This window comes from Heterocephalus glaber, unplaced genomic scaffold (assembly GCF_053883595.1).
Source record: "Heterocephalus glaber isolate CG9 unplaced genomic scaffold, H.glaber_assembly_v1.0 deba00001572, whole genome shotgun sequence".
NCBI classification, from domain to species: domain Eukaryota; kingdom Metazoa; phylum Chordata; class Mammalia; order Rodentia; family Bathyergidae; genus Heterocephalus; species Heterocephalus glaber.
The window spans coordinates 7,114,179-7,135,405 of record NW_028258357.1 but is presented as its reverse complement, the minus strand read 5'-3'; the positions used below and the strand labels follow the sequence as shown (position 1 = coordinate 7,135,405).

Here is a 21,227-nt window from a genome sequence, read left to right as displayed (position 1 = left end):
CTTTAGACTTAATAAAAAATAAATTCATGGATTTGATTTATTCAAATGAAGCATATTTAAATGTCATTGGGTATTTTTTAGGGAGTATATGGTTTAGAAGATGCTGTTATTGAAATAAAGAATTGTAAAAACCAAATTAAAATAAGAGATCAAGACATTGAAGTATTAACCAAGGAGATCAATAAACTTGAGTTGAAGATCAATGATTTCCTTGATGAAAACGAGGCATTGAGAGAGCGTATGGGTAAGCAGTCTTTTAAGATTATAGTTTTCTTATAAATAGGGAGAGGTGGAGGGATTGAAGGGAGTGCAGGAAAATGGGGTAAAAATAAGAACCAAGATGTATCATGTAAAGGTACAAATTCCCAATGAGAAATGTCATCATATTGTATGCCTAAAATGTACCATAAACTTAATGAAAAAGAAAAGATTTTAATTTTCTTGAATGTTTCACGTCTGTCTTGTTTACTTTTGGTGTGTTTATTAATTTTATTTTAAGTAGTTAAATGTTTCTCTTTTTTTCAAATTAATACTTCAATAAAAACAGTGAAGACCAAAGTAGAGCTGCCCTGAAGTGGACTCGGGGATTTCATGGTGTTGGAATGGTGGGTGGAGAGGCCCAGAGCACTGCTTATTCAGTCCTGGTATCTGCTCAGTAATAACTGCTTCTTTAAAAGCTTTTGTAGTTCATTTCAATGTTTTAACCTTTTTTGTTTTTTCCTCCTAAAAGAAGAGCCTATAGGACTTATTCCTTTGCAAAATACTTTGTTTCAGATGAATTCATGAGGGAATGTATAAATACTATTCAGACCTTTTAAGGACTTTTAAATATTTGAGTGTTACAATTTGGAATGCTTAAGTTTTATTTGAATAGCTGAAGAGTTCCATTAATCCTAAGAAGTTATTTGTAAACATGGCTTTAAAATGTATATATTAATTTCATTAGTCATCAGTTCATACTGTTAGTTTGAATGTTATGACTGCTCAATCTAATTTGCTTGTTCAAAATGAAAATAAAGATCTAAATACTGATTTCATTATGCTTGCTAAATATCATTTAATACTTTCTTAGAGGTAAAATGACCACCTGTAGACATGTTTTTAATCCAAAGAGGAAGGAGAAATAAAGATTTTATACAGATTATTTAGTTGTGAAGTGTCTTACTAAGACCTAGGATTATACTAGGACATCAGATTAATCTTCTGATTAACTTGAACAATCAGTTCACAGCCAGGAATCTGGAAGTTTCTAAAAGTTACTTCTAACCAATCCAGACAGCTTTCACAAACACCACATTTTCTATTTAAAAAGCTTCAAGTTTTGGCTTGTAATTACTTCAGACAGTTTAGATAATCTGGTTTTCAGAGGCCAGCTGCTTAAGTGAGAGCAGATTGGGAGACAGGTACGCTGGGAACATCAGACTAATAATGATAACTAATATTCATACTAATATTAAAAATAACTACCATGTGCCAGGTACTACACTAGCACTATGTTTAAATTAATTTTATTATTCTGACAAGCCAAAATAAATATAATATTATCCCTGTGACTTCTATGGAAATTGAAAGTGAGAATTAAACCAAGTCTGTTTTAGTTTCTGTTCTTAATTAATTCATTGTAACACTGTTAGGACAGACTCACTTGGAGAAGACAGAGGATTTTCATAATAATTATGATAAATTTTTTGTTACAGTTAAATGTCTGGAAATTTTTTGCACAAAAGTACTCCATTCTTTAGGCTAATGAATACAAGCTAAGTGAACATAACTGGTTGCTTGATGGTGTATGAAGCTTTTATAGTTCATTTCAATGTTTTTAAAGTTTTAATTATATTGTTTTCTGTTGTAGGCCTTGAACCGCAGACGATGATTGATTTAACTGAATTTAGAAATAGTAAACGCTTAAAACAGCAGCAGTACAGAGCTGAAAACCAGATTCTTTTGAAAGAGGCAAGTGTGGTGATCAATTGATTATTTAATAGTTGAACCAGAGAGAACTACTAATAATTCATGTTTTGCAGATTGAAAGTCTAGAGGAAGAACGACTTAATCTGAAAAGAAAAATTCGTCAAATGGCTCAGGATAGAGGAAAAAGAAGTACAAATTCAGGTATTTTCAGTTATACCATACCTTTAAAAAAATCATTTACAGGGGCCGGAGATTTAGCTCAGTGCCGCCATGCCTGCCTTGTAAGCACAAGGTCCTGAGTTTGATCCCCCATACCGGCAAAAAAAAAAAAGTTAAACTTCCCAAAAAAATCATTTGGAAATGAATTGTATGGATGTAAAATTTTCTGTATGTTGGAGATGCTTTTGCTCTTTTATTCTGTCTGTGTTATAAGGCTAATAAATAAAAATAATACCCTGCAAAAGAAGAAATAACAGTATAATTTAATTCAGTTGTGAATCTGAATCAGGTTTAAGAAAAAAAAACAAAAAAAGAATAAAAAGACTTTAGAATCATGGAATCAATGTATAGTATATCTTTAATGATAAACTTAGCAGTTCTTTTGTTAATATTTTCCCTTTCTTTAAGGATTATGCAATGAAAACTTGCTTTGTAAATTGTAATTATTCTTTTCCAAATGCAAGTAATGGTTTATTGAATGTAAATTGTTTATCTTAGTGTACAGATAACAGTTTGTCAAGTTTTATAATAGCAATTACAGTGCATTTTTGGAGAATCATAAAGGAATATATTTTAAAACTTGGCTTAAGTCCATAAGAACATCTATGAATAATAGAATATTATGGTTTTTTAGCACTATGGCTTCTATAACACATCAAATACCTTGTGCAGAAGTGATGCTTCATAATTTATTAATATAATATCCAGTTTATTCATATTTTTGTGCTTCTTGTTTTGTATGTGTTCTTATACTATTTTAGTACTCGTCAGTTTTTTAGTATACAATGGACAAAGAATGATAGAGAAGATAAAATTCTGGCTTCTTGAATTATTAATAGCTTATTAAAAGTGAACTGTAGGGCCAGGGATTTAGCTCAGTGGCTCCACCAGTACCATTGAAAGTGCAAGGACCCGAGTTTGATCCCCGGTTCCACAAAAAGAAAAAAAAGTGAACTGTATCAGAAGGTTATATTGATTACGTATGGATCAAGGATTTTGGAAACAGTTTCTTTACCTGTTACTTTGGGTAAAATTGATTCTAGTTTTTAAGAGCTAAAACATTGCAGTAGAAAGAATTATTTTTGTTTTTTCAATGTGTTAATTGTTTTACATGTAGGATTAACGACTGAGGATCTGAATTTAACTGAAAACTTTATTCAAGAACATAGAACAGGAGAACAAAAACTGAATTTTGTCAGCCTCAGTATGAATGAAGCACAATCAAAAGTAAGTAGTAAAGTATTATTATGGCAAAGAGAATAAAGGAAAATGTTACTAATGCTTTCATTTCTTCATTATCTCCTTTTGGGCATCTGTTCTTTTTATAGTTGTTAAATGAGTAAAGAAAAATGTTTTCTTTCTTATATAACCTATCAATCTAAACATTGATTAATGAGACATTATTTGCTCAGAATACAGAGTAAGAGCTTAGATAAGACACAACTGCTACATAAGAGAGCATCATTCAGTATTCCACAATCAGATCAAATCAGATCAGAACATGACTTTGTGTCAGCAGTGTTACCTGAAGGGCTGGGGATTTAGCTCAGTGGTTTTGCTGCCTGTTGCACAAGCACAAGGACCTAGAGTTCAATCCCCGGTACAAAAAAAAAAAAAAAGGAATGTTACCTGAAATTCATCGTAGTGTAGAGAGTGCATCCTTTTGTCTCTTTAACTAGACATCCTTCATCTATGCAAGTAAAAGATAATCATTCACCTCCCGAAACTATTACAGTAAGAGAAATGTCTAAAGCACCATGCCTACAGTCATTAATAAATCTAAAATCATTAGTGGCTACCTATATTAGGGAGAGGGAGAGCCATGAAGAAATGAATATTTATAGTCTTTCTGATGACTGTATGTAGAAAGTATCAGAAAGTCATGAAGCGCTAGATAAGACTGGTTTCATACGAAAGAGCAATTCGTCCTTTCAAGCCTTACCAACGGCTTCAGACTTAATATGGAAAGTATCACTTAGGCAAAAATCTTCAGTGTTTTGTCAACCAATTCAATGACAATATGGTAATAGAGTTGATATGGATAAATTTTAAGCAGTAACATCTGAAGAACAGATTCACCCCCACATAAAGTATGCTGATGTCAGTTTGAAAGAAGACAAAAGAAAAAGAGAAGTATTCCTACAGACTTTGAAAAGTAAGCTTGAAGTTAATCTTTTGTATTCAGTGCCTGTTACTGCACAATCACAATTGTCTCAAATCCACTTGAAAATATTTTAGAATGGCCACAGAGAGGACTAGCATTTCTTACATCTCCAGTGGGCTTTCCTCCAAGTTGTACTCCTGGAATCACCTTTTGATGATTTCTGTAATAATGTGCTACAACTTTTATACAGTTTTTTTGCTTGTACATTAACACTAACTTATACACATTCTTTTGTTTAAAAAAATTTAAAAATGCAACGCATTTGCTATGTATTTGCCTAATGTATTAAATTTTTCTTTAGAATGAAGTCATAGCACAGGATTTATTGATTAGAGAACCACAGAGTAGAAATGCAGAAATAGAGCTTGAACATCATAGAGGCCAGGGAGAACAGGTAGGGTAACGATGGACGATCAAGAGATGATTGTGCTGCTAAAGACAAAACCTTCATTTTCTCTCTTTGCCTTTTGCCATGGGGGTTGGTGGAGGGGAAGCTGGCAGGAAAAGCACCATCTCTTCAGCCCTTTAGACTTTATCTGATTTTGATGATTGTTGCTCTGTGTCTGTAACATGTTTTTGGTGTGCTGTACCTCAATTTATAAACTTTTGTTAAAGCTGGAAACCTATAGACTCTTGTGATATTTTATAAAAAATATTAATTTTATCTTGTTTTTGTCCAGAATGAATTTCTTTCAAGAGAACTAATTGAAAAAGGAAGAGATTTAGAAAGAAGTAAGACAGTAATAACTAAATTTCAAAATAGATGTAAGTTACTGTCCTCACTTATTTTTCCATATACTTATTTCTTATATATTGAAAATTAATCAGTCTGAAAGTTCTTTAATACATGCTTCGTCACTCTGTATTATCTGTTATTACCCTCATAATCTATATAGTTCATTCTCTGCTGTTAATCTAGTTGGTTTGCCTTGTTTTCATTGTCAGGAAATGATGTTCTAAATTTTTTGTAACGGTGTTTGCTTAGTTTTTCTTTTGTGTTCTTTGGTGAAAGTAAAGTGAGAAAACTGAATTTAAAATATTTAAAGGTAAAACACAGATTATGTTAAGCTGATTTATTTCAGCTATGAGGTAGATATATATGTATGTGTACATGATTTAAATAGTTCTGTCATTCAACTGAACTATTCATGTTGGATTTGTACTTGAATTTTTTGTTTTGAATTTTGCCAGTGGTTATTTTTTCTATATGTTAAATATTTGTCATCTGTGTAGAATAATATATATTGTATAAAAGATATATTCATTCAATGAGAAAAATGTACTTACAGTAAAAGAATTAGTAGAAGAAAATAAGCAACTTGAAGAAGGTATGAAAGAAATATTGCAAGCTATCAAGGAAATGCAGAAAGATCCTGATATTAAGGGAGGAGAAACATCTCTAATTATCCCTAGTCTTGAAAGACTAGTTAATGTAAGTTATTCTCTTCATGTTAACATAGGTCTTCAGATACCCTACCTGCCACTTTAAAGATAATATTCCACTTCATACTGCTTTCCGTGGTTTCCAGTGAGATAGTCATTTGATCATTGTTTCTGTCTGTGTGAGGTGTAGTTTTTCTTAGGCTGCTTTTAATGCTTTTTGTTTGTTTTTGTTTTTTATCAATTTAGGTATAACATACTGAGGGGGGTGTCTCTCTGTCCGTCTGAGTATATGAGCATATGTGTTTGGGTATCTTGTTTCCTGGCTGAGCATCTTGAATCTGTTTACTTATACTACTCAGCAAGATTTCCCCTCTCTCTTTCCCTCCCAGCCCCCTTTTGTGCAGTACTTGGATTAAAACCAAGGCCTTAGCACTAAGCTACACCTCCATCCCTTTTTAAATTTTGAGATAGAGTCTTGCTAATTTGCCCAGGCTGCCCTTGAACTTGTGATCCTTTTGCTTCTGTCTCCAGCTATTATATCTTCAATTATTTTTCTTCCCTGTTCTCTCTGAGATTCCAGTGACAGTTACATTTTGGTATCTTCTCATAAGTCTTAAGGCTCTGTTTATTTTTTACTGGAATATTTAATCTTTTTTTCCTACCAATTAGATAATTGCTATTGATCTATCTTCAAGTTCATTTTCACTTCCCTGCTGGTTCATGGCTAATCCTAAGACCTGTCAGTTTTTAAAAAAGAATTTAGAACTTGTTTTGCATCTTAGCCAAAAGGCTGAGAAGTGATGTTTTGCTGGCTCTCTTCTTCCTGAAATTTCCTTAAATTTCACATAGCTTTGGGCTCTTATCCCATAGTTTCTAGACCAGAAAGTTTATAGGTTACTGCAACTGCAGCTTACCCTCAGACTAAAGCTATAAAAATGGTTTGATGGACCAAGACTTGTTGTTCTTTTCCAGACTTGAAGTCTGGAAACCCTGTTTACATTTTGTTCATTTTCTAGAACCTTTACGATTTTTTAAAATTTATTTTGCCACAAACCTTGAAGTGTAATACAGTGACTTTACTTTAAATATTTAAATACCTATTGCTTTAGGAAAGATTTTAACCATTAAGTAATATCCTAGTTATATTTACCATGCAGAAAATTAAGAGTTCTGTGGTATTGTGTCAGTTACATAAATTTGAATATAATATACATTTTAGATGAATATTTAAGTATGTGTCATTTATATTATCTGAACATATTTAAAGTGCATTATTAAATTCAAAATTTTTGCTTGTTTAAATAGAAGAAAATCTTATCAAATTGCTTTTAAAATTATGATTAATCAATAGTTGAATTTTTTCTATAAAAGCACTATAGTTGTTAGCAGAGAGTGAGAGTGACATTCATATGTTAACAGCTTCCTGAAGCTACAAAATCATTTGCTACGATTTATGCAAACCATCTGACTCCTTTTATATCTTTGATTCTGACTTTCTTTCCCTGGTTGGTGACTTTATTTTCCCTCAATTTTGAGTGTCTAATATAGTTCTGCATGCTTTTTATATAAAGACCTTTTTTCTGTAATGCTACCCAATACTGATCCTATGTTCCAAGTCAAACTTCATTCTCCAAGGGAAATTTCACTTTGTTACCAAATAAAAGCAGAATGAAATAGCCCCGGAAAATCCTGCCTACTATTTCTATTGTCAATTTCTGTTTCATGCACTTTAGTTCACTTTCTTACTATGTGGTATTTTTCAGTGCCCCAAATCACTAATTCAGTGTTGCTTTAGCAAAAAGCCATATAGACGTCATGATACCATTCTCCATGACAATTAACTAGTCTACCTTGCTGTCAGTCAGAGCACCTCCTCATGCTTTCCATCTTTCTGGTATCTCCTTGGAATTAATACAACTTACTGCTCTGTGTGGCCTACTCTGTGTTCCTTCAGGTGAAGGATTACTTTTAAAAATCAGCTGCCTGGAGTTAAGCCCTATATCACCCTTCTCATTAGATTACATTTGGTTTTTACTTATTTTCTCTTCTGTCTTAAGTTCTGAAGTTTATTTTGCATCGAATAGTTTTGCTTCATACAATTTTTTTGAGGTGCAAAGATTATGTATATGTTTACATGGTATATGTGTGATTTTTTGAGAATTAGGCCAAGGAAGCCACTGTAATAATATTTTAATATGTGAAATTTTTTTTTGCTTATTCATTATTCTTGGACAATATTTTGTCATATTTGGTCTTATCATGTATACTTCAATTGTATGGTGAGAAAGCACTGAAAAAGTCACTTACTAGAATGTAGAAGCTGTTCCATCCCTTCCCTCATGCTTTTAATTCTTATAATGGATAGTTTCAAACCTTTTTTAGATATAAATTACTTCATTTTCATTAAGAGAGATTCTATAAAGTGACAGGGCTAACATTTCTTCCACTTTAGAGACAAGCAAATTAAAATATAAAGAATTTTATTCACTTATCCAGGTAATAAGAGACTGGCTAATTCTTGAACATTAATCATCTTATTCCTGTCTGGTTTTTCTAGTCTGCCAATGTATTAAGATTAACTAGATGTTGTTACTTGTTATAATGAAGTAATTACTATGCTTGGTGTCTTAGTTACTTTTCTGATTGCTGAGACAAAATATCCAACACCTAAAGTTACAGAAGGAAAGGTTTATTGTACCTCACATTTTGTGGAGGTTTCAGTTCATAGCTGGCTGTCTCCCAGGCAGGTGGCACAGAAGAGAAACAGTTCTTGGCAGGCAGAAAGCAGCAAGCAGCGAAGTAGTGAAGCAGCAAGCAAGGCCAGCAGCCCCCTTTCTGTCCCTTATATTCTCTCCAGGCTACCTACCCTTAGGGTAGGTAGCACTGGCACCCAGGGTGGGCCTTCCATTATCCATGCTCAGAACAATGCCAAGCCAATCAGTGGATTCCTTTGGTAATCATACACCCTTAGTTCCAGCGTCATACACTCTAGATCCAGCCACCTCTGAAAAGTCCACCTACGACCACATGAGGGTTTGGGGGGACATCTAGACACAAGCCATAACACTTAGTAAAATAAGTGTTACTACAGTTTAATTTAAATTCATAAATAAGACATTGAAATACCATGTTTTGTTATTAGACAGAAGATTGAGACAAAAAATGATTAAATATCACAGAAGGCAAATTTTTGTTTACCCTGATTTTACTGTTTTTTCCTTGTATTTCTTATATACTATATAAATACTCTAGGCTATAGAATCAAAGAATGCGGAAGGAATCTTTGATGCCAGTCTGCATTTGAAAGCCCAAGTTGATCAACTTACTGGAAGGAATGAAGAATTAAGACAAGAGCTTAAAGAATCTCGGAAAGAAGCTATAAATTACTCACAGCAGTTGGCAAAAGCAAATTTAAAGGTGAGAATCTTATGAAAGAAGAGAAAACACTAAGCAACAAACATATGTTTAGAAGAAAAAAAAAATTTGAGCTGCTTTGTGAGAAAATCTCCCTTGAATTACTTACTTCAACATTAAGAAGACTTTCAATTATTCTTACAAAATAAAATGGAAAAATAAATGCCTTGTAAGATAAAAAATGGCAAAAATATTCTGTGTCTTACATTTAGGCATTTTTAAGTAAAAATTAGAGTATCATTTAATTTTTGGTAGAACAGTCATTTACCTACTTTTAAAAAATGCTCAGTTGGGGCCCAGGGATCTAGCTCAGTGGTTCCGCCGCCTGCCTCGCAAGCAGAAGGACCCGAGTTCGATCCCCGGTACCAAAAAAAAAAATACTCACTTGAAATAGTATAAAGTAAAGTTATTGCTTTTCAGTTTGTCTTTCTTTGGATATAAGAGATGTGGTTCTCATCCCTGTCTTATTTGTTTCCAGATAGATCATCTTGAGAAAGAAATCAGTCTTCTAAGGCAATCAGAAGGATCTCATGTTGTTTATAAAGGGTTAGACTTACCTGATGGGGTAGCACCATCAAGTGCTAGCATCATTAATTCTCAGAACGAATATTTAATACATCTCTTACAGGTACTGAACATTTCAAATGTCTATAGCAAAAATCATTGATTGTATGTTTCTTAATTTATTCTTTGGGTATTCCTTTGAGTTTTCAGAAAATTAATAGTGAGACATATTATTAAAGGATTATGATGTTAATGGAATAGTATAAAGACAGTTTATTCCGTTTATCTAAATTTGAAGCATGTTCACATATCTTATTCATGTAAAATATATGATTGACATGTAGAATAACAAGCAGCTAGTATAAAGTAGTGAGTGAAAATAAGATGAGTACTTGTTTTATTATTGGTTAGAAAAGGGAGGACTGAAGAGACTAAATTTCTGAAGTCTGATGCAGTTCTTTTTAGTGTCATGATTAGGATTATTTCCTTTTGTGTGTTAACAATAAGAAAAGCTTCTGAGCCAAATCGTTTATCTTTTTCTTTCCTTTACCTATAAATTTTAGTTAACCATTAGAAAGTTAGAAAGGGTACTCTGTTGCACAACTTGCCCTGTGTTTTTTCTTTTTTTCCTCAGTTTTGCTGTTTATATCATGGGCATTATGAATAAATAGCCTAATGCATGGCTATCTAGCCTTTTGTCTTGCCTGGTCGTGTTGAGTGACGATGAGTTATCTTGGGCTGGACACAGAATATATAATACAGTTAATGTATATAAGTCACAACACTTTTATATAACTTACTAAAATATTTTATGAAATAACACAAGAAATCTCAGTTTGATAATTAAATAAAAATTTACATGTCTGCCTAAGAAGAATATATACCTGTCTTCACAGGCCCACACACGTCTAGGTGTGTTGAAATACTATTGTTCGAATCATTGCATTTTACTTGCAAAGCCACACGAGCATGTAAGGTCTAAAAGACACAGGTTTTGATTTGAGTGACTGTGTGGTGGCCACAGGAAGTGGAAATGGCACTGAACACTGCACTCTTCCCTCAGCATTCCACTGTCACCTACATAGTCTACCCTCAGCAATGCACAATTGAGTCTTGAAAAATATTGTTCAAAATCACATAATAATGTGAAATGTTTACATTTATGATCTCATGGGGAATCATCATTACCCATCCAGGGCTATATGCTTGCAGGGCATAGATTGAGCATGTCTGGTCTAATAAGAGATGGTTTTCATTATTTCATTTGAAGTTTGAATGCCTGTAGCACCACGTACACTGCAAGTACAATTAGAAAATTGTGTTCAGAAGCAATAAAAATATGTGTCTTGATTATAAGCACCTCTGTTGCCTTCTGCTAGAGAAACACTTGAGTTAGAATTGTCAAATTCTTGCTTTTGTGTTTTGAAATTACATTATTGTTTTCCAAATGTTGGAATTTGTGTGTTATCCCAGTAAGGTAGGGACAACCTTCAGATCATTGCTTTATAATTCATGTTGTATCATTACTTTTACTTTTATAATACTCTGATTTAGTGTCCTGCAATTTAGGGACTTTATTAATTGCTAATGGCAATATAGCATTAATTGCTAATGGCAATATAGCATTGTCATTTGTGTGTGTGTGTGGTACCGGGGATTGAACTCAGGACCTTGCGCTTGCGAGGCAGACGCGGTGCCACTGAGCTACATCCCCAGCCCAGCATTGTCATTTTGAGATAAGATTTTATTTTTCATATTTATATTAAAATAGGAAGGGCAGAGGATGTAGCTCAGTGGCACGCACCTGCCTCACGAGCACAAGGTCCTGAGTTCGATCCCTAGTACCAAAAAAACAAAACAAAAACATAAAATAGGAAAAGCATCGTGGTAGATTAGAGAACACTGGGACTCGGAAACTGTCCAAATGACAAAACACATCTTTGAGCCTCAATCTTAAGGCAGGATGGAGTGATAGAAGTGACTTTTGGAGTGAGACAGTTCTGACCTCAGCTATCAGATCTGAATCTGTCCAAAGTACTTGGTATCTAGCCTGGCATATATGCATGGGAGAGCATTGCCAAATGCCTTATGGATGAGTTTTTAAATAAATTATGTAATCTGTTAAAGTCTCAATTTCTTTAGCTTTAAAATGTAATCATTTTGATAATTTGAGTGGAGGCATGAAAGTATATGTTCACAAAATGATACGACTGAGTGATTGGAGGTGACTGTAGTTTATTTTGTCTGATGAAAGTTTATGCTTAAATGGGAACTGTTCTGTTGAGTAATTTATATGCTTATTTTAACCATCAGATTTGATAAAACTTTTACCTGTTTTATAGCACTTTTTTAATGTGTGTTCCCTCATTCCACCCTCTAATAAAATGTTCAGAATATATTGAATCATATATTATCCCATTAATATATACAATTTTCTAGTGTTTGTATATGTCAGTTAAAAATAATAATTTAAGCTGAGTGTAGTGGCACACATTTGCAATCCCAGCATTCTGGAGGCTAAGATAGGATCACAAATTCAAGCCAGGCTGGGCAACCTAGTCACTTGGTGAGACTCCATCTCGAGAAAAATAAGGGGGTGTTGGGATGTGAAGACCCTCAGTTTAATCTACTGTACTGTAAAAATAAAAAATAAAATAATCAGTTAATTAAAAATATATAAATTGTGATGCTTATGGATTTTGTGACTTTCTTTTATATTTTTTTCTATGATTTTGTTAGGATGTAAATTTGTACCTTCAAATTCAAAAGGTATTCTGATGTTTTTAAATCTTTATTTCGAAACCAATTTTTAGGAACTAGAAAATAAAGAAAAGAAGCTAAAGAATTTAGAAGATTCTCTTGAAGACTATAACAGAAAATTTGCAGTAATTCGTCATCAACAAAGCTTATTATATAAAGAATATCTGAGGTATAAGTATTAGCAAAGCTTGACAAATTTACTGTAGTATATTCTTATTTATAATAAAATTAACATCAAAAGAATTTACATATTTTGGTTTTCCCTTCATTCCTGCCTCCTCCCACCCCCACCCCAATTAGTAACTGTTGTTAAGAGTATGATTTTAAATAGATATAATTTTATTGATCACAAGCCCATCTGTGTCCTGGGATTGTTCAACCTGGTTCTAAAGTAGACTAACATCAGCTAATTAGAAAACCTTGCACAAGTTGCTTTATCTATCTCAGTTTCTTTTTTTGTAAAATTCTGACAGTGATACCTTTTTCATAGGGTTGTTATGAAATTTAAATGAATTATTACATTAAAATGCTAAGATGAATGCTGTGTATGACATATATGAATTGTTTGCAGATGTCATTAGCATCACTCATCACTGCCATCACGATATATGTTCGCAGGAAACAGCATATTTCTTCTTATCTTCCATCTTATCAATATCAATAGAATGCTTTCCTTAGTAGAAATTAGAATACCTAATAAAGATGATTTAAATCTGATCTATCAAGAAACCCAAAGCTAGTTAGATGGTAAGGTATAAATATTTATGCATTATTGTTAACTCTTAACAATGGTGATAAGAGTTGTAGAAGTTTGGGGAAGATGGACCCATATCCATTGAATACATTTTTTTCCCTATAATTTTTTATTTGTAGATAAGAATTTTTCTGGAGACACTTTCTCTGGCTAGCTTTCACTCGCCAGTTAGGCTGCATATCCAAGGCTCAACCACTCAGTGGCAAAGAAAATGATCCCACCATGATTGGCCAAGTGGATTCAAAGTGATTGTAGAATGTTTCTTCTCTAAGCATCAATTTCTTACACACCTTTTTAAGAAATAAATTTGTCAATATATTCTACCTTTTTCACCGACAAGTTAAATTTTTCTATATTTATGGAATATGACATGATACTTTGATATATGTTTAAATTGTGCAGTGGCTAAGTTAAGATATTTAATATGTGTATCACCTCACATGCTCTTTTTTTTTTTTTGGTGGGGAGAATATTTAAAACCTTTCAGTAATTTTCAGGTCTAAACTATATTGTTATTAACTCTTGTCACCATGATGTACAATAGAGCTCTTGAACTTACTGTTGTCTAACTGAAATTTTGTGTCCTTTTACATTTAAGTCTGATGATTTCTAATAGTGCAGTCTGAGCATTTTGTTAGTAGTCAGTACTTAAATTTAAGATTCAGGTTAGAAGTTGAGACTTGATTTCCAGAATTAATTACTAGTTTAATGACTCAACTGGAGTCATTATTCAGTTGGATCAACTTTGATCCCTTTAAAGACAGGTATTGTGTACTTTTGATGAAAACCCATTGATCTTTGCTTCAAGTTTCAAACCTTGTTTATTTTCTTTTATATGTTGTAGACTTACCTTGTATACTTCTTATCTAAGGTTGGGATAAGCCTTTATATTGTAAGCCTTTTAGAGTGATGAATCAGGTTATGATGAAAAGAATTTGGTAAAATAACTAACTTTGCATTTACTGAAATAATTCTGGGATAACCCCTTTTTGAGTGGAATTTTAACTTCCTGTTTGTTAGATACTGAGTAGCTAAGGTGTCTTTTGTGTTAGGGAAACATATTTCCATCATCTAAAGTTAGCTCTTGACATAATACAACATTTTACAAGGTTTGATGTTTTATCTTTTGTTGATGTTGTTGTTGTTTTGCTCTTTGTAGTGAAAAGGAGAACTGGAAAACAGAATCTGAAACAATAAAAGAAGAAAAGAGAAAACTTGAGGATCAAATCCAACAAGATGCTATAAAAGTAAAAGAATATAATGTAAGTAAAATACTTTTAAAATCGGTATACAAGGCTGGGGATTTAGCTCAGTGGCACTGCACCTGCCTCGCAAGCACAAGGTCCTGAGTTCGATCCCCAGTACCAAAAAAAAAAATAAATCCGAATAGCTAGGCTCAATAAGTAACATCAACATGTTTTTGCAGAATTTGCTCAATGCTCTTCAGATGGATTCAGATGAAATGAAAAAAACACTTTCAGAAAATAGTAGAAAAATCACTGTCTTGCAAGTTAATGAAAAGTCACTTATAAGGCAATATACAACCTTAGTAGAAATGGAACAACAACTTAGAAAAGAAAATGGGAAACAAAAGAATGACTTGATGTCAATGGAGGCTGAAGTCTGTGAAAAAATTGGATGTTTACAAAGATTTAAGGTATTTTTGATTTTTGTTTTGGTTTTGACTAAAAATTTTCAAATACACAGAAGATAGGATAGATTCATGAACTTCCATCATCAGCATTATTAGTTAATATCTATTAACATTTTGCCATATTTACTTCAACTGTTTTTATAGGAATATTTAAATTACAGATATTTCTCCCCTAGTTTTGTGTGCATCTGTAATGTACAAAGCCCTTCTTGTAAACCACAATAACTTTCTCTTACCTGAAAAGTTGACAATAATCTTCTAATTTACTCAATGCCCAGACTATATTTCCTTAGTTGTACCTATTTCCAGTCGAGAATCATGCTTTTATTGAATTTGGATGTTATAGATCATACATCTTTGTAATATGGAATCCTCCTTTTTTATTTCTCTGAAAAATGTTAGATTTATCTGATTTGTGTATGTGTGTGTGTATGTGTGTGTATGTATGTATTGTGATTTTCTTGTTCCTCTGTGTCTTATATTTACTAAAAATTCCAAGGCCTCTGTTAGATTCAAGTTAAACATTTTTTTGTCAGTAATCCTTCATAAATAATGCTCTGTACTAAACAGTATATTGCATTACTTCAGAACATACACTGTTTCATGTTTTATGATTGATACTGTGTTAAGAGGACAACCATATGCTATATCTATGTTACCAAATGATTTGGTAAACCATTTGGTGATATTTTGGTATCATGTAAATAATGAATCCTCACAGTGATTTTAGCATCCACTGATAATTGTTGTCTGACTCAAGTATTTCATTAAGAATTGCAAAAATTATGATTTTCTAGTTATATTATGCTTTTTTATTTATTAGCAGCATTATTTTGTTCTACTTTTAGTATCTTTGCTGTCAAACTATGCACAGAAGACATCCTTTTGTACACTAAAGAGTTTTCTCTCATTAGCCCACACTATTTGAGTATTTTAAAGTTCCTCCTACAAAAGCAAGCTAAATTCTTCAGTTTTTCCTTTGAATTACTAGCTTTCCAAACAGAGTTTGTGTGCTCTGCTTCTTCTGTTCTTCCCACTAAACTTTCCCTTTTTTAGCTATGAGCAGACTCACAGACTTTTCAGTATTCAGTGTGTTTTGGTCAGTTGAAGTCATCATTCTTTTGTCTTAACTTAGACTGGTAAGAACTTTTTAAAGTTAGCTCACAGATGCATATATTCTTTTGACAAGATTCCATTAGTCTTTGAATCAAACTTCACCACTACTTAACACAACAAAATGTTCTAGATGTACCTTTGCACTTCTTGTACAGATGTGGAGCAACAAGCAGTTTCGCTAAAGAGGCCTGGTTGCTTCTAGAAGGGAAAGCAATTGGTTAGAAAAAATTGATCAGTAGGAGTCATTGCTCTGGGAATGTCATTGCTACTAGTCCTTTTCAATGGACAAGTTAAGAAATATGTGTATTGCCGGGGATTTAGCTCAGTGGTTTCGCCGCCTGCTGTGCAAGCGCAAGGACCCAAGTTTGATCCCTGGTACCAAAAAAAAGAGAAGAAATATGTGTATATTAAACCATGAGTTCATTTTGTTACTTCAAATTCAAATTTAACTTGGGGTAAGTAATACAGACTTTTTCCAAACAAATTTTACACATATTTTTTAAATGGAAATTTGTGGGTATTAACCTTAGAATGATTATTTTTAATTCTACAATATATATACATTCATTTGAAAATAATAATTAAAACTACTATAGTTTAAGATTTCCTTACAGTTCTTATTTTTTTAGAGTATATCTCACTAAGAATGTGCAGGCAAAGTAACAGATTCTACAGTTACTTGAAATGATGCTTCTCTTCATGTGGTTATATCCTATACATGGTATATAATTAGGCTTATTTTCCATTGTTTTCAATTTTAGGGATTAATTTTTTTCTTTTTTATTGAATTTGAATATAAAACATTTACATTTTCAAAAGATTTAATTCTTTTTAGTGTGAGCTGAAAGCTGAATTCTGATGCATCAAGAACTGTTAAAATAGGAAAATTTTGGACATGGACCAAGGAAATTTTTAGATGTATAAAGTATTCTTGTATTTATTTTCAGTCTTTTTTTTTAAGAATATACTTTTTTGGGAATGTTAACAAATACACTGGCGGTTGAGGTAGAAAAGAAAAAAGAACTTGAGTTTTCTTCCTCATCAACTTGATTTTCCAACCTAAAGTTTATTTGGATGTGCTTATGTGTCACTGTTCAAAAGCTAAAAAAAGAAATATTTTTAAGGGCTGGGAAATAGAATACCATTTACCCCTACATTCCCCACCCCTTTCCCCTCCCCAAAATGTAACCAAATTCCTGAGGGCAAAGTAGAATTTTGTGTGCCTGTGTAGATGAAGAGAGAAGCTGTGACAATGAGATCTGAAGCACCATTACAAGTATTTTTCCATCATTACTGTACTTCAGAATGAATTATAACCATGTTGTTTATTTTCCTCACATAGATTTGAGTATTCATTGCACCACTTTTTAATAGCTTCTGTCACTTTCATTTACTTTTCCATGTAATTTTTGCTTATCACAAAGAGATTTTTTAATGTGGAAAACTAAAAGTTCAGACATTTTGGTGTTAATAATTATACTTCAGTGTCTTTGATTAGTGGCTTCTTATAGTTTGAGAGCAACTGAGTAGAACATTGTGATAGTCAACTTTCCATTACTATAACAAATACCTGAGATATATCAACTTAAAAAGAGAAAAGCTTTATTTTTGCTCACAGTTTTAGAAATTTCAGTGCGTGACTGTGGACCCCATTGATTTGAGACTATAGTGGCATGGTGAGAACACATGCTTTCTAGAAAAAACTATGGCAACATAACTCAGTATATTCTTCTTTACATAGGAAATGGCCATTTTCAAGATTGCAGCTCTCCAAAAAGTTATAGATAATAGTGTTTCTTTGTCTGAACTAGAACTGGCCAATAAACAATATAATGAACTGACCGCTAAGTACAGGGACATCTTGCAAAAAGATAATATGCTTGTTCAAAGAACAAATAACTTGGAACACCTAGAGGTAAGTTTGTGTGATCCTTGAACTTTGTGATATTAGCAGTTTTTGTATAGTCATTTTGTGTTTCAGAGGATTTTGCAGATTTTATTGAAACTTAAGTCTATGTAAATTAAACAGGTACAGTTTCATTGTATTTTGTTCTGGAATATTAGTACACACACACACACATACACATATATTATCTATTTATAATTGCATAATGACTTCTGGATGAGCCACTGGTATGATATAATTGAATCAACCTTATTTCAGCCACGCAGTTAAAAAAGGAGTGCGGAACAGAGAGTGTATTATAATCAAAGGAGGAAGTGTCATTAAATAACTGTCCTTTTCCCTGCCCCTGTTTTTATAGTAAACTATACTCTCATGGCCCCTGGATTCTGTTTCTTTGGATGGAATTAGACAGCAGATGACATATTAATGTCCTTTCTTGGATCACGGATGAGCTGTACAAGTCCCCATCCTTTCTTATTGTAGCAATATAAAAGAATAGGGTACAATATCCTAAGTTTCAGTCAAACTGTGAAAATAGCCAAGTAGTAGTTTTCTTGTAACCACTTGACCTCTACGCCTTTTACAGTAGGCATATAAGCTCCTGATTTGTTTGTCTTCCTTATCAGAAATAGAGGCTTATGTCTTTTGGCTCATTCTCTTTTCAGATCCTCATACACAACTGGGATAAGTAACAGGTTGTGTTAGCTTTTGCTTGCTTAGGGGATCATATTGAGTAAATGAAAACGTTCTGAAAAACTTTTCATAACTCCTACAAAATTGTCTGAGTTATTATGTGCTAATACTATGTAGAAGTAATCATAAACACTTTAATCAGTTTTAATCATAATCACTTTATTGTGTTTTTATAGAAAATTATGACTAAATGTGGTAATTTATTTTCATTTTCAATTTCTTGTTTTCTATTCTCTTCTCTCTAGAAACTCCAGGGGAAAAATCTGTAGATAACATATCAATGAGTATTTTTTATTTTATTTCATCTATTATCCTAAAGAATATTTTTCCTCTTTCCTCAAAATTTCAAAAAATGTAAAAGACTATGGGTTACTCATCAGTGGGGGATGGAATCATCCGAAAGGAAATTCACTCTCACCTCTGGCATGTGGGCTGGAGTGACTCTAATGCTGATTCTCAGTTGGGCTTGTTTACCACTGACTTCTGAGACTTCTCCACATATTTGAGCTTCCTCAACATCATGGCAGTCTTAGAATAGTTGGAATTTTAGGACCCCAGTGCTAGTGTTCTAGTGAACAGATGAATATTGCCTTACCTTCTATGACTTAGCTTGGACGTGACATAGTTTCACCTGTTGCTTAAAGTAGTCACAGGCTTTCAAGATAGAATGAAAGCCAACATAGCCTTGACTGGCTAATGGGGGTCAAATAACGAGTATTGACAAGAGTCTTGCACATGTAATTTGCGGTAGCTGTCAGTCAGCCAGGAAGAAATGTCCTTGAAAAGGCTATAGCGTCAAAGAATTGTGCCCCCCCTCTTTTTTTAAAGTATCATAGCCTTTTGAAGGCCAGTACTCATTATCTGATTCCGATTAGCCAGTTAAGAGACCTATTTATTGTACTGTATCCTTTTCTCTCTGCAGTTTTGTTATAATTCTAAGCATCTCTCTCTTATGACCTATCTGCATTGTCATTGTCTTAATTTTATTCTTTATGATCTTTATCTTGGTAGCCATTACTCATCTCGCCATCTCCAATCTTTATCTTCCCATTACCACTACAGTAATCAAGTCACATGAAAAATATGTCGTTTCTTTTATAATTTATTCCTTACTTAGGTCATCTTGTTCTAAGGAATTTCAGACTTTTAGAAACTCAACTACCAGTTTTCTGTACCAGTGTTCTTTTTTACCTATCTTCTTTTGTACTTGCTGTTTCCATTCTCTAGCTAACATTCCTCTCTTCCAATTTTCTAATTTATTTGCACAGTGAATCTTTATTCATATTTTAAAACTTTGCTCAGCCATTACTTTTTATCAGAAGCATCCTTCTTTATGGGACAAAGTCACTCTTCTGTCTGAATTACTTCTGTATCTTGTTCATAGTTCTGCTATTTGTATCCCATCATGCTATATATGTTTATCTGCCTGTCTTCCTGGAATAAAAGCCTCGTGGTATACATGGAACTTTTCTTTAATTCATTACTAGGTGTTTGGAATCTCCCAATTGGTACAGAGTTAGAGCTAAATTAATATATGTTGACCTGCAAGAGTGATGAATGATATAGCACCACACTCCAAAGGTCATCAGTAGTGATTCAGAAATTGTTGATGCCTTTTATGAATAAAGCTTCATGAGAATAGAGATGGTGAAAATCAGTATAGAGAAGAGAGTAGATGATACAGAAATATAAAACCTGAACGGATTGTAGTCATTATGTATACATAGAGAGGAGTTAGGGGAAGGAAAGGGAATGGGAAAAAAAGATTTGAAGGGGAAATGATATATAAGGCTGTAGAAGAACTGGAAATTTGATAGTAGATGAAAAGGGAAATGACCGTGAATTGTAGTAGATAAATAGGGTTTGTTTTATCTTTTCAAAAAATTTATAGGAAACTGGTAAAGTTAGGAGTGGGGATGGGCAAGAAAATTTAGAGTTAATGGAGAGAGAGTGAAGGTTTAAAAATCTTGTAAGCAAAGGGATCTGGAACAAGACCAGGATTACCCTGTGAAACATGATGAAAGCTAGAAAAAAATGGCTAGAAAGATATTTCAGACACCCTCAAGTCTCTTTTCCTCATGTGTTTACACTATCTGAAACTAGATAAAATAGTCCATTGTACCAGAAAATTATATTTTTCCCTTATTCTGCTAGTTTCATCATAACATTTCCTTTTAAGTCTCATTATCTTATTTTTACTATTCTTCATACCACTTGATTCCTGACGTTATATAGTGGCTTATTTTCTAGTTATTACACTAAAATACAGCTTTTGAGAATTAGCGTTCAAAAGTTTTTAATTTGGAGGATTTCAGATTTCATATTTTCAGATTAGGGATGTTGCAATGTTAAAGTCTATTTAAATATTTCAAAATCTGAAAAATTCTAAAATCTAAAACATTTTTGGCCCCAAACATTTCAGATAAAGGCATACTTTCTTCACTCTTATTTTTACTCCCTCTGCCTAGGTTCTGTAATACTCCAAATGTTTTCCTTCTTCAGGCCTTTTTTTCCCTTGCTGATCTTCCAGTATTTCAAACCCGTTTTTGCTTTACAACATCTGAGTGTACCAGCACATCAGCTCTTTTCATGCCCAATTTCTTGTTAAGACTGGATCTTGTACCTTAGCTTTTAAACCGCCTCTTTGGTGGTTAAGACCTTCTTCAATCACATTTTTCCAGATATACTTCCTTATATTATTTTTGTGGCTCAGTGCCTTATTTTTCTTTTTTTTCCCCTAGGTCTTGAA

General features: G+C 33.0%; 2 protein-coding genes and 1 pseudogene across 5 annotated transcripts in view; 2 read left to right on the top strand and 1 right to left on the bottom strand.

Annotated features, from left to right (window-relative positions):
- Cep290 (centrosomal protein 290) overlaps positions 1–21,227 on the top strand; it is an 84,260-nt gene that overhangs the window by 18,242 nt on the left and 44,791 nt on the right. For 3 of the 4 annotated variants that reach the window (XR_002390147.2, XM_087192573.1, XM_021246533.2), the window contains exons 14-26: positions 82–244; positions 1,853–1,953; positions 2,025–2,112; positions 3,248–3,357; positions 4,596–4,688; positions 4,975–5,059; positions 5,584–5,726; positions 8,930–9,094; positions 9,570–9,719; positions 12,409–12,524; positions 14,269–14,371; positions 14,536–14,766; positions 17,621–17,794. Coding sequence is in view for 3 of the 4 variants with exons in the window: in XM_087192573.1 (XP_087048699.1) it covers positions 82–244; positions 1,853–1,953; positions 2,025–2,112; positions 3,248–3,357; positions 4,596–4,688; positions 4,975–5,059; positions 5,584–5,726; positions 8,930–9,094; positions 9,570–9,719; positions 12,409–12,524; positions 14,269–14,371; positions 14,536–14,766; positions 17,621–17,794 (1,722 nt within the window). In the remaining variant the exon portion in view is untranslated. The remainder of the gene's footprint in view (positions 1–81; positions 245–1,852; positions 1,954–2,024; positions 2,113–3,247; positions 3,358–4,595; positions 4,689–4,974; positions 5,060–5,583; positions 5,727–8,929; positions 9,095–9,569; positions 9,720–12,408; positions 12,525–14,268; positions 14,372–14,535; positions 14,767–17,620; positions 17,795–21,227) is intronic. The other variant, XM_013066571.3, reaches the window with a different exon arrangement.
- Positions 3,378–4,588, top strand: LOC147823557 (uncharacterized; annotated as a pseudogene).
- Rlig1 (RNA 5'-phosphate and 3'-OH ligase 1) overlaps positions 12,497–21,227 on the bottom strand; it is a 66,217-nt gene continuing 57,486 nt past the window's right edge. The window contains exons 7-8 of the mRNA XM_087192575.1: positions 16,016–16,077; positions 12,497–14,294 (exon numbers count right to left, since the gene is read on the bottom strand). Of these exons, the coding sequence (XP_087048701.1) occupies positions 14,177–14,294; positions 16,016–16,077 (180 nt within the window). The 3' untranslated portion in view covers positions 12,497–14,176. The remainder of the gene's footprint in view (positions 14,295–16,015; positions 16,078–21,227) is intronic.